The 14,555-nt window shown below is 35.8% G+C and overlaps 1 protein-coding gene across 2 annotated transcripts in view; it reads right to left on the reverse strand.

The window, feature by feature from the left end:
• Positions 1–13,193, reverse strand: part of LOC143255131 (KAT8 regulatory NSL complex subunit 1-like) — a 38,962-nt gene extending 25,769 nt beyond the window's left edge. For both annotated transcript variants that reach the window (XR_013030445.1, XM_076510323.1), the window contains exons 1-2: positions 11,303–13,193; positions 4,073–4,929 (exon numbers count right to left, since the gene is read on the reverse strand). Coding sequence is in view for 1 of the 2 variants with exons in the window: in XM_076510323.1 (XP_076366438.1) it covers positions 4,073–4,929; positions 11,303–12,546 (2,101 nt within the window). In the remaining variant the exon portion in view is untranslated. The remainder of the gene's footprint in view (positions 1–4,072; positions 4,930–11,302) is intronic.
• Positions 13,194–14,555: the final 1,362 nt, after the last annotated feature.

The raw sequence follows: 14,555 nt of genomic DNA on the forward strand, positions 1-14,555 counted from the left end.
TATTTAATCAGAATATTTAAAAAACAACAAAAAACAAAAAGAAATACGAGAACGTTCACAGCAGATTTTAACGGAGGTGTGGACTGAGCGTTTTGTTTTATCTTAAAAACGCAAAAAAAAGGAAAGTAGGGTTTCCTTTACAAAATACTGATATTGGGTCAAAATTTCAACTTAAAAGATTAATGTCAGCGGGGAAAAATGATAGGCAACTAAATAAAACCAATTTTAGTGTGTTACACAATAAATTCCAAAAGAGTGGGTTGGTAGTAGAGTAGTCTGAATCGAGTTATGGTACATACCCCATACCACCTTGCACATCGAGCTCAGAATTTGCTGATCATGAACCTCTTCCACCTCTGAAAACCACGTAACATCAACCGTACTAAACATTAGCAACGGTTTCATCTGTCATTAGATGGATTTTCAGGTTTGTTTCTTGTGGTTCACTCATCCAGGTTAAGACGAGATCCTGCTAGGACCTATACTGACCTTTGTCTCAGACCTTCCCAGGGGTTTCACAAGTAATTACATACTCAGTCAGTGACCCCTAATGCAAGCATTACCACCAACTCCACAGTACGCATATCTCCATTAACATTAATATATATATAAACAATTGTTGAAAAGATAAGTTCACTACGATTAAAAGAAATTAGAAAATGAATAAAACTAATAAAGCGATATGTCGTCTACAGTTTTTTCTCGACTAAAACAATGCATGTGAAATGTCTCTTTCTATAAAACCAGTTTTTAGAAAAAAATATTATTTAATTACTTGTTATTTGTTTCAATATTCAGGCCGTGACAAATAAAATTTAGTACAATACATCAGTTACTTGTAACTGTTTTGTCGTTGTAAACATAAAATAATTAACATTTTTATATTCCATTAAAAAAATCTCTACTAAAAATTAAACACGTTAAAATATACTAAAAAGTAAATTAGTTAAGGCTTACCAAATATATTTCCTCTTCTTTTCTATTTATTTATAATTTTTCCTTGTGATTAAAACATTATTTTTAATAATACTCTCTCCTATTATCATAGAAAATCAGTTTTTATCCTCTTGGTAGTAGTTTTTACAGTTGCATAATTTTAACTAATATCACCCCTCTGCGTACTGGGATGACCAGGTGATTTGGAGACGATCGACTCGCAATCTGAGGATCGCGGATTCGAATCTCCGTCCCAACAAACATTCGCTCTTTCAGCAGTGGAGGCGTTACAATTTAATGATCCATCCCACTATTCATTGGTAAAGAATCAGCCCAAGAGTTGGCAATAGGTGGTGATGACTAGCTGTCTTCCCTCTAGTCTTACACTGCTAAATTAGGGACAGCTACAGCAGATAGCCCTCGTGCAGCTTTGCGCGAAATTCAAAACAATCAGCTCTCTATTGACTCAGCGGAAGGTCTGTGAATTTACAACACTAAAAATCGGATTTCTATACCTGTTGTGAACACAGCACAGATAGCTCATTGTGTAGCTTCATGCTTAACTTAAACATGTATTACTCTATTCTTCCTATTTCTGTTCTCTTATAATTCATATATTACGTACATACACAGGGATGTTTGTTCCACCCTTCCTCGAAAAAATTGTAGCAAGCACACACAACCAATTTTGTAATAATTTAAGTGGAACAGGTCTCAATAAATGTATAACAATAGAAAGGCCAGTATTTTTTCATATATAACATCTTACGTCGGTGAAACGTGACCTGAAGAAACCATTTATTTGTGTGACATTACATCACAGGTAGACTATAAATATTGGCCCGGCACGGCCAGATGGGATAAGGCGTGCGACTCGTAATCTGAGGGTCGCGGGTTCGCATACCCGTCGCACCACACATGCTCGCCCTTTCAGCCGTGGGGGCGTTATAATATGACGGTCAATCCCACTATTCGTTAGTAAAAGAGTAGCCCAAGAGTTGGCGGTGGGTAGTGATGACTAGTTGCCTTCCCTCTAGTCTTACACTGCTAAATTAGGGACTGCTAGCGCAGATAGCCCTCGAGTAGCTTTGCGCGAAATTCGAAAACAAACAAAAGCAAACAGACCATAAATAATTTTTAATAAATCATTTTATAAAACAGGATCTATAAGAGTCACTAGTAAAAAGAACATAATACCATCTCTTGTTCTACTTAGATAAGTTAGCTAGACAAAAATTACGTTTGAGACTTGAATGTAAGGGCATGAAACGTAATACAAAAAAACTGATGACTGCAATTTTCACACAATAGGTTGTGTTTGTTTTCTTATAGCAAAGCCACATCGCACTATCTGCTGTGTCCTCCGAAAGAAATCGAATCCCTGATTTTAGTGTTTTAAATCCAAAGACTTACAAAATAGCATTCCACGTACTGGGCATGTTTACTTATTACTGTAGGCGGTGAAACATCCGACAATATGAATGTATTAATACATAAGCACTGATATGGTAAAAGAAAAAGAAAAAAATAACAAAAAGCCTTGGGCTACATTTCAACTTTGACATTTTATCATACTTTAGTGTCAATCGCTATGGTTACAACATAAAAAGTAGCTACTGACAAGGCAATTAAAGATTAATAAACTTAGCTTTCTTAGATTTGTTTTGTCATTGATCTCTGCATTCATTTGGTTCTTTGTTCAGGATATTCGCGCAATACTACATAAGGGCTACGTGCATTGGCCGTCCTTAATTTTGAATCGACAGACTAAAAAGAGGGCAGGTTCTTGAAGTACTCCAATCGAAGACTGAGTTTTGACCATCATTTTAAAAATGCACCTGCAGTTTCAAAGTACAGAACCTGATTTTGCGGCGAAGGGACGCACACCAAAGAGCTAACGGTCCTGCGGGTTCACCAGTTGATCACGTCCGAATTTTATCTGTCATGGTGTGACAATACCAGTACTGAATAAATTTAATCGGAGAGTGCTCTAACTCTCTATGTAGGAATAACATGAACGTCCATATTAAAGCAATAAAAAAATTCATCTGGATTTCCTTTTCTACAGGTTATCAGAAGCTAGATACGGAGAGCTACTTGACATAGTCCCTCTTCTTCGATGTGTATTTCCCTTTTTACTATCCAAAGCGTCCCAAAGTCGAAAACTGGCAAATAGCCAAAACCAAGATTTATCTTCGTTCACCATCATCTTTCTTCAACAGGCTTAGCTTCTACCTAGTTCTAACAGTAACTACAATTTTATCATCGCTTGACAGAAGAAAACAATATTTGACTACGCATTTTACAAATGTTGCATATAATTATAATAATACTTTAGAATAGACTCGTTAGTTAAGGTAATGTTGGAAAGTTCTGTTGGACCAGTTAAAAAGAAATTCATTTTAATGCAAGTAACTCTCCTGGCCTGTTTGTTGTAAAACAAGCTTCTGAACAAATACTAAGCATTTTAATTTAAATTCATATCAATTATTCTGCCTAAAACACTGGTTCAGTTATCGTACATAAAATTTTACGTCGGAGAAATTCTTAGTTTTAACGTTTATCTAACCATAATTTGCTTGAAACTTGTATTTTTAACGAGTTCTCTGTAGCAGGTGAGTTAATTTTCAGTAACATTTCCTAATCTAAACAAATTTATTTGTGGAGAAAAAAGTTTAACGAAAAACTTTTTTATATAAGCGCAAAAAGTGAAAGCTTGAAAGCCTGTAAAAAATTAGTAATAGACGATTGTCGTTATATAATACACTCAGCTGAATGGTGTAAGTTTATTTCCAACGTGAAAGGTATCTTGTAAGATAAACAGACTAAATGGCCAGGTTCAGAGAATTCAGGTGTAGTTATCCCTAATTTGGAACTACTGTACAAAGTAAAACCAAAACGTCAGCAATATCTGCTAACTGCATGCCGGCTACTCTAATACAAATAGAAAAACTGACTGTCACTTTTTTAACGCCGCACAACTGAAACTGTGGAGTGTGTTCAGCGTTTCAAACTTGGAATCTTCCCGTTTTCTTTTCAAACAAAATGGAATAAGTTATCCCCCCAGCCTCTTGTTTGTTATGCTAAGGTTTAAAAATAAAGATGTGGGTGTAATACTCCAGTGATCTCTACATACCTTCTGAGAAAGATAATACTGGATGGAATGATCGGTCAAAGAAAGCTGCACGTTTTTCTTCAAGCATGTGAAAACCTACAACCCATGGATTAAGGTGCGACGAACCATAACACAAAATGCATGGCAATATTTCACCCTGGCGATAAGAACAACAGTCACAGCTTGCAGATAGCCGGGTAATGGACTTGCAATCCATAAAACGCAAAGAAGACATTCTTATTAACTTTCTTTTTCGAAAGTTCTTTAGAGGAGCTGTTCGACTAGTATGATCGGAAAGTGCTGTATCACTATTACTGGCATCTTTGAAGGAATCTTTGTTAGGGTGAAAACGACTTGGTCTCACGGGAGACGACGAAAGATATGAAGACGAAGTGCAAGCTGACAGTGATGACAGTTTAGTTAAAAAGGCATCTGAAGACATTTCACCAGATAATGGTGATGATGATGTTCGAGAAGAAACAGTTGAAGAGCATCTGTGGTCCACTGGAAAGAATGATTTTTCTATCAGTGAAGGGTTAGTGATGGCTTCAGCATAATCATTGTTCTTCATTACCGTTACATGAAACTTACTTCCAAAGTGTCTGCGTGAAACACTGTATGAAACAGGACGGAATAGATCTGACTCATTTAAAGTAATACACTTATCAAATTTTTCTTCTTCTAGTTCGTTATGAATGAACTCATTCGGTAGTGAACTGTAAAGAGTGACGGGGACTTTATTAGCCCGAAACTGACGATAGAGGTCGTTGTGCTGACGGATCTGGTATTCCAACTGTGATATTTGGGCCTTTAGCCAAAGCGAGTGGCTGGCTACTTCTGCTCTGTTTAAAGTCCATCTCCAGAAAGCACGATCATACCTGTAAATATGGAATAAACAAAAATGGCGTTTACTTAAAGGTAAAAATATAATTTATGTATAAAAATATATTTCCACCGTGATTTTCACCGTCTGAAAATTTAACGTTTTTTTATTCGATGTTTGTTCACTTCTCACTTAGCAGCTATCTATTTTCACTGTAATTTATTAAACTATTTTTCCTTCGCGGAAATTTGTCTACAAAAATAGTACTTTTAAGTTGTCAAAATATCTGTTCAGCACCAGTCTACTCAAAATATTTACATGTCGTTTCGTTCATCCAGTATATCAAATACTAGCAAAACTGGATCAGTTAAATTAGTTTTTTTGCTTAAAAAAAAACAACACAAAACTTAGAAATCGTTTACAGTATAACGGAACGAAGAAAGTGATTTCTCCACCAAGTGTTAAACAGACTAATCTTTACTGAATACTACAGTAAGTACGCGAAAGATAATCATTGTAGTTTTGGTTTGTTCTGAATTTCGTGCAAAGCTACACGAGGGCTATCTGCGCTAGCCGTCCCTAATTTAGTAGTGTAAGACTAGAGGAAAGGCAGCTAGTCATCACCATCCATCCCCAAATCTTGGATTACTCTTTTACCAACGAATAATGGAATTGACCGAACATTATAACGCCCCCACGACTGAAAGTGCGAGCATGTTTGGTGTGACGGGGATTCGAACCCGCAACCCTAAGATTACGAGTCGAGCGCCTCAACCACCTGACCATGCCATGCCCTATTGTGTATGATCTAATATACGGTAATATAAAGTTAATTTCCTGAAAATTATTTTCTCACGTCTTTTACTCTCAAAGTGGCCCCCCCTTGTACAGCGGTAAGTCTATGGATTTACAACGCTAAAATCAAGAGTTCGATTCCCCTCGGTGGACTCGGCAGATAGCCCAATGTGGCTTTGTTATAAGAAAACACACACACACACACTCTCTCTCTCTCTCTTTCTCTCTCAGAGTTTAGGTGACAGGTTTTGTACGTTTGTGTGTTTTTAACGGTGGAAAATAACAAAGAGCTGGTAAAACACAATTTTGGTTTGCAACTAAAATAAATCGGTTGAGCTTATTTAAGAGTAAAGTCACACTAGACGATCGAGTTCACCGCATAGAATCGAAACCCATATTTCAGCGCTGTAAGTGCGTAAACTTACCGATGTCTCATCAGGAGACAAATCGTTTTACAATAATAATAATAATATATAACAAATGAAATGACATTTGTATCGATTTCCATAAAATGAAGAGAACTTGTCCGCGAAATTACAAGTTTAATGTTCTAACGGAAATCGAGGAAATTAAAAACATTCCATCATGGGTACGTCTTTAATGAAAACGTTATCTTGCAACTTTAATCACTAAAATGTATTATAGCTGTTTACGGTTAAGTTCATTGTTTTGTTTTTAAAAAGTAAAATTAACAATATTTGCCATGCAGAAAAAGGAAAGACGAGTTAGCTGTATGCGCTACATATATAAAAAATGCCAGTAAACCCGTGGGCCTATAACCCATATTTACAGAACTTCTATAACACATGTTTAATGGTTAAACAACTAATTTGCACTTTTTCAGCTTCGTTATCAATGCCGTTAGGATGCAAGTTTAGTTTCTTTAACCAAATTATGAATGGTAATTAGTAGGCTTACTTATTTCAATGCTATAATGTAAACCGATGCCAAATTTGGGGACTGCTTTTCAGAAATTCCGTAAAAGCTTTTTTTCGCTAAATACCCAGGTTCCCTAATGGGTTGGTTAAAAAGTTTCTTTTGTGCAAATCTCGGGACTGAGACGATTCGTGTGGCACCATTTAGAAGTTGATGCGAACAGCGGTTTAAGAGAAGTTACGTGACAAACACAGAGACACTTATGTATGAGATTAGTAAAAATCGTTAATTTAAAGACGAATGGGGATCGTTAAAAAGTACAGAAACAAGTTAATTCAAAATACAAAGATTATATTTTCAAGCCTACAACCAGGGACTCCAAAAAATTAAACAGATTAAGCTGGAAATAACATCTACATTGTTTTCAAGCTACAAATCCCTATTTTAACTCCACTAAAACTGAAAAGTGCTGTAGACATGAACTAAAATGCAAAATTTTATTTTAAAGCCTAAAGCTAGGAACTCTTTAAAAAGTAAACAAAGTTGAAAATAGTGTCTACATTATTTTCTCAAGCTACAAGTCCCTGTTTTGACTCCATGTAACAAACGACGAACAGCAACAAAGCAATCTCATCGGAAAGGAAGGTTTCCAATGAGATAATACATCACATATGAATGTAATTTAAACAGACTCGGTAACAACCTCACTTTCTTAAGCCTAAATGACATATATATATATATATATATGTGTCATTCGACCACCTGCTGTGGAAATATGTTTGTTAGAATAAGGACATACAAATAATGCACACAAAACAGTCGCCAGTTATTGATAACCTTAACATCAACTACTTAAGAATTGCAATAGCTTTATGAAATAGCGTTACATGCAAAAACGCCCATAAAAATAGCAAAACTACAAACTGAAAATTTGTATGCACCCACGCATGGGCCTAATGAACCTCCAATACCAATTCTGGTGAAGAGCCATCAAGAGGGGGTCGAAGTAATGGTAGAAAATGCAAAAACGCTCATCAAAACCACGAATAAGAAAAAAATCATACATCTCCCCACAGACCCAATGAACCTTCATCCAAAATTTGGTGAAGATTCATCTGTAGGGGGTGAAGTAGTGGTAAAAAATGCAAAACTTAAAATTTTTATATACCCCCGCATGGACCTAATGAACCTCCATACCAATTTTGTGAAGATCCATCCACATTCTACGAAGTAGTGGCATGAACATACAACAAGCAGTACTATTTATATAGATTAAAAAAGTAAATTTTCAGGCTCATATAGTTAGGCCTTTATAGTTGTTATTCTAAGTGTGCGTGTATGTAGATAAAAATATAAATATTCTTCTTAAATTCGTGTTTTAAAATTACAGGTTATTTTAGATTAATCTGGTAGGTTTTTGCAATTACATATTACGTTTCCAGTTTTCTTTTTCATTTATTCACAGAAATTGCATGTTTCGGTGAAGAAACAAATTGTTGGTCTTTGCGCAAAGCTAGTCAATGGCTATCTGTATACCTAATTTAGAAACGGTGGGCTAAAGGATAGGTAGCTAGTCAACACTACCTACTGTCAACTCTCTGACTACTTTCAACGAATAATGAGATTGATTGTCACATTTTAATCTCCCACTAGTGAAAGAGATTCGTACTCAAAGATTGCGAATTGAGCGCCTTAACCACCAAACAATGCCAAACCAGTTTAGAAAACAAAAATCAACAAATATATACTACGTTAAGAAGGATTCGTTTTTATTTGCTGTGTTGGCAAAGTGTCGAGCAGAAGTTAACTGCTTCGTTATTGGTTTATATGTAAAGTACAGCCCTCTCATTTATTTTGAGAACTTCATGATAAAAGATATATAATAATAATAATAATGTAAAAACAGACACATTGACAAATACATAACATACATACAAAATAGCGATGTGTCGGGGGCTCGAAATTAGAGAGGGTGCCACATTATTTAAGACTTCGCATTGGTAAACTTATTACAACACGACTCCATAAATTGAGAGAGAAGAGCTATTGTGTAATATGAACAAAATATTTGCTGTGAATATTACTTAAGAAGATATGTAAAGGATTAATCAGAAGTATACTACCACGTATCCTTTTCTTGCTAAGTTACAAGTTTATATTAAGTATATTTGCTAGTTGTTCTAATTGGATATTACAAGTTTAACGTTTTGTGGAAATCTCTACTCGAATCTGGTCCGGCCCGGTATGGCCAAGCGTGTTAAGGCGTGCGACTCGTAATCTGAGGGTCGCGGGTTCGCATCCTCGTAGCGCCAAATATGCTCGCCCTTTCAGCGATGGGGGCGTTATATGTGACGGTCAATCCCACTATTCGTTGGTAAAAGAGTAGTCCACGAGTTGGCGGTGGGTGGTGATGACTAGCTGCCTTCCCTCTTGTCTTACACTGCTAAATTAGGGACGGCTAGCACAGATAGCCCTCGAGTAGCTTTGTGCGAAATTCCAAAACAAAACAAACAAACAATGTCAAGAAAAATATTCACACTCATTAACGAAATAAGATAATAATTTTACCATTTTCTAGGCGTCTGTTCAAACAATCACCATCTAGCGTATAATCTTCGAACAATAATGTGAATTTGTCATGAGCTATAAATATGAGGCCAATTATATTTTTAGCATTTTTTTCGTTCCCTTAAAGTTTTTAATGAAGACTGCGCAATATTTCACCCACATCAAATCCACTGTTTCAAAACACAGCTCGTCAGACACTAGCTCTGAGGCATATTAAGCACAACAACACCCACAACACTATTTACATAAATCATTTGAAACGATAACTGGTATTGTGTGAACACTTTTTCTAAGCTGGTAAAACATTAATATAATTAATTTGTGATAAGAAATGAGCATTAAACCTAATATTTTAACACTTTCTCTTTTATTCAGTCTTTTACCATTTTTCGATATGACGTATATAACATTAATAGTATTTCGCTATAAATCGCTGTTATCACCTTGAAAAATGAGTTATTCCCCTTCACTTGTTAGTTCTGTTGAGTTCAATTTCACGATTTTTATTATACCTCTAAAAATAATATTATTCATAATTATTTTAATTGAATTTTTTTTTTCTATGACAGAAATGTGGTCACTTATATAATACTTTATTATTTCCAGGGGCGTAGTAAGAAGTAATCTATAAAGTGGGTTGCTACTTTTGGAGTTAAACAAAATAACCTGCAATGCCAAAGTAGGGGTCCAGAAAATTCTATAATTTTCAGTTAAATCTGTGCATTTTGATAACACGCAAGGAGTTTTTTTTATACTGTTAAATTTGTTTTATATGTTCGTATACGTGTGTAGTTTATGGAGTGCCTGCCCCTCCCATGCCTACGCGCACGCTCTTTTTACGCCAGACACCATCATCAACGAATCGCTTGTTAGATTCTTTCTATTCAACATACCAGTTTTCATCAGCTGTAAGCGGGTGACGTATGTTTCAGTGCCAAGTCCCCATCACGCACAAGTTTCGAAGACAATGGAAAAGTAGCATTTTCTAAGTTAAATTCTAATCATTCAAAAATAATTATAAAACTGTTTTCTGCAAGTAACACAACTATAAACAAAGATGATTACGAACAAATAGTAGGTTGAAATATAAACTTCGTGTCATACATCGATCAGTTAACTTTTATAAAAAAAAAATGTTTAAAATTTAAGAAGTTCATGTCCCTAAAGAAATAAAACTTGAGTAACTTCTAAAATAGTCCTTTATTAAAACCGAACCATACATAACAGACCAATAAATTACTTTTGTTGACCCTTGTAACTGAGATAATTATAAAAGGTTTCTCTCGAATCAGTAAAAACTTTTCTGATTTAAATAACCTCTGAGCTACCATATTTCAGCCAGGAGAAGATAAAATAAATGTGTGTGTGTGTGTTTCTTATAGCAAAGCCACATTGAGCTACCTGTTGAGTCCACCGAGTGGAATCGAACCCATGATTTTAGCGTTGGTTGTAAATCCGAAGAATTGCCACTGAACCAGCGGGGGAAAATTTAAATGTTAACGACATAAATTATTTGACAGTCAATAACGTTCATTTTCCCTTATAGCACCAAAGAGAATAATTATTTTTCCAACAAGAGTTTCCTACTTACAAAACAAACAAAAAAATACACCTTCGGATGAGGATATTTCTGCCTGAATTGTTCATTATTAAAGTTCAAACTTATTGACATGGATCTTAAGTTAATATATTACTCTGATATAAATTTATAAATAAATACTGAATCATTAATATTTTTGCCTCTTTATAACTACAAACTATTCGAGGTCTGGCATGGTTATGGTGCTTGACTTGCAATCTGAGGGTCGTGTGTTAAGAATTCCCGTCACCAAACATACTTGTTTTATACAATTACCCACTCACCCGAGTATAAAATTTATGGCTTGCAATAATTACAGGCCTGTCCAAACAAGACAAGATCAAAGATATATTTAAAAAGAATGAACTATTCGAAATAGAATGGCAGAAATATGTCGTGGTAGTGTCTTTTGTTGTTGTAAAAAGAAAACATTTTATGATCGACATTGATATTTTAAGACTTTAAATTAACTTGAAGTGGTTTAACTTTTAATGCTGAGTTTTTCTATATACGTCAAAACTCACTGCACTTATTACCAGCTCTCGAAATTTAAATATTCCAAAGTGTATACTCTTTTATATAAAGAAAAAAATTGTAACAAAAAACTTACGCTGTTCGGCAACCTTTTATCAGATAATCACTGTCTTCAACTTCGTCACAACTTTCTCCTCCAGAACTACTTTCTGTAACTTCTGAATCAGCTACAGACTCCAGATAATTGAAGTTCGTTATTAAGCTGTCCACTGCTTTCTTGATTTCATTATTTTCCACTGTTTTCTGCTTAAACCGTTGATTAAATTTGTGCCTGGCTCTGACGTCAGTTCTATCGTTCAAAATTACAGAACCATAATTACTTTTCTTCCTGATAAAATTTGACTGTTGAGTGATTAATGCTGACGCCAAAAGATTTTTGATGTCCTTCTTCAAAACATCATAATTTGGGTTTTGGATGATCTGTGTAAGTGTTTTTCGACTTTTGTATCGCATGTCTTTGGCTTTCTGTTGATATTCAATAAATACCTTTAACTGCTCATACAAGTGCCGACGCATTTGACCTAACTGAACTTTCCTCACTCTTTCCAAAAGCCGAGTGGCTCTCTTTTCCAAATTAATTTGGTTAATACATAATGTCTTTTTATTCACTGATGATGTATTAGTGGCTTTCGATTCGTAGAGATGTAATTGCTGTTCACGTATACGCAAATCACCAGTAGATTTTTCAAAAACCAATCCTACCGATTCGTTTTCAGTGACAGTAGCCCTAACTGCAGCAATGCATTCTGAATTATTCAGGCCATTTTTAAACTGTCCCACATTAGCTGATGCAAGATATCCCAATGAGGTTTCCATATTATTCTGCGAAAGATAATTAGTGTCATTACAAAAATTACTTGTCTTCTTTCCTTCGGTAGTTTCAACTATAAAGTTCTTTGCACTGCTACGGGAAAACGTTTCTGAATGAGTCTTTGGGCTTGAACTACTTAATGAGATATATTTTACTTCAACATTCCTTTTTCCATTTAAAGAGGAAAAAGGTTCGTTCTTCGAAAATTGAATGGAATTTAAAGAAAGTTTGTCGGTGTTTTGTAAGACTTGTTCTTTAGCTGATGGATAAAAACAATCTTTGGAACATGCTGATTCTATCCAGTTTTTTTCACAAGTAGATACCCTATTCCAGACATTATCTCTTCGACTACTATAGAAGCTTCCAGGAGACACCGAACAGCTTGAATTAGAAGCTCCTGAAGGAGATAAGAGTATATGATTAAAAGCGTCGGCTTTACTCGTTGCTCCTGTAAGAGCAGGAGTCATGGCGGCTAAACAGCACAGCCTTACCGAAACAGGTGACCACATATACTTAGATACCGTTAAACGTTTTCCAAAAATACATTAATTCTGATAGAAATACACATTAGTCGAACGTGAAATTCAGGCATTTAGTCCCTTGTCACTCATTATCGCTGGTCAAGCTAAATTAATCATTTAATGCGTATGTCGGACGGTTGAGTAATTATAATAAAACTCTTCATATGAAACAAATTATTTTGTTTAAAGATCTGGACCGACGATTCACCAATTTAGGCACTACCTGTACGTATTAAAAGTTTAAGGTATCTTAAACAAATGTGCTCAATATTCACATATAACTTCTTGTACTTTCAATGCTACTTACAAAACGCGGCAAAATATGGGAAGTCAGCCACGTGATATCACATCCCGTTCAGAATGCTGTTGCCATGACGTAATGATTTCTATGGATGAAATGCAATAAACCACGTTTAATTAATTGTTACATTACTGTGAGCTCTAGTCTACAAACTTCAAATTTTTAGACTCACAACTTTAACAAACTGTTCACTTGCATCATAATATGTAAATAAATATAATGCGTGACTTCATCTATCTGTTATTACACCTCGAAGTACACGACACTAACGTCGTCACGAATACGTTTCTACCAAAACGTGTTCATCCTTGTTGTATTGAAGGTTGGCGTCATTATAACAGCAGTGTATTCTGATTGGTTAGAAAATATATAAGGCTATTCCCGTAACTATTACTTACCCAGCAATGAAATTTAGTATTATCATATATTAAATAAAATGCGTCTAAAAGTTCATATTAACAAATTTTCATAAATTTTGTAATTGTATATTTATTCAAATTATTTTTCTCAAAGAGTTTTTTATATTTTATTTTTATATAAACAAAATATATAACGTAGGGAGCCGACGTAATAGAATAAGTTTCGCATATCATACTACGACCAACATAATTGGTTGTATATTGCGTCATATATCTATTGTTTGAATAAATTTAGATTTAAAATAAATTATAATAAAATACCCAATATTTACAACTTCTACTTCACGAAGATGAAAAATAATTGACAATTTCGTTATATTACAAAAAGAAAATGTTCCCTCTTTTCTTCTTATGTAATTGAGAAGTATACTTTTTAAAAACGTGTGTATAGGGCAGTGGTTCCCAACCAGGGATAACATTTGTTTTGGCCACGGCCTGGCATGGCCTAGCGCGTTAAGGCGTGCGCTTCGTAATCTGAGGGTCGCGGGTTCGCGCCCGAGTCGCGCCAAACATGCTCGCCCTCCCAGCCGTGGGGGCGTTATAATGTGACGGTCAATCCCACTATTCGTTGGTAAAAGAGTAGCCCAAGAGTTGGCGGTGGGTGGTGATGACTAGCTGCCTTCCCTCTAGTCTTACACTGCTAAATTAGGGACGGCTAGCACAGATAGCCCTCGAGTAGCTTTGTGCGAAATTCCAAAACAAACAAACAAAAAAAAACAAACGTTTTGGCCACCTTCACCTTGATTCTTAAATAAATAATCACTGTGAGGGATGCGAGAACATATTACAATTTTTTAGCGGTGCGGGGCATAAAAAAGGTTGGGAACCACTGGTATAGGGGGTGGGCGTGGATCTAATATTTTGCTTACCAGTATTGTGAATTCGAAATTTCATGATACGCAACTCGTTGTCACAAACCTACGCTATGCACTTTGGCCGTAGCTGTACTATAAAAGTGATGGTCAGTGCCCCCTGTCCCTCGCTAGTAAGTCTACGAATTTACAATGCTAAGATCAGGGGTTCAATTCCCCTCGGTGGACTTAGTAGATAGTCCAATGTGGCTTTGCTATAAGAAAAGGCCCGGCATGGCCGAGCGTGTTAAGGCGTGCGACTCGTAATCTGAGGGTCGTGGGTTCGCATCCCCGTCGCGCCAAACAAGCACGCCCTTTCAGCCGTGGGGGCGTTATAATGTTACGGTCAATCCCACTATTCGTTGGTAAAAGAGTAGCCCAAGAGTTGGCGGTGGGTGGTGATGACTAGCTGCCTTCCCTCTAGTC

This window comes from Tachypleus tridentatus, chromosome 7 (genome assembly GCF_004210375.1).
Source record: "Tachypleus tridentatus isolate NWPU-2018 chromosome 7, ASM421037v1, whole genome shotgun sequence".
NCBI lineage: Eukaryota > Metazoa > Arthropoda > Merostomata > Xiphosura > Limulidae > Tachypleus > Tachypleus tridentatus.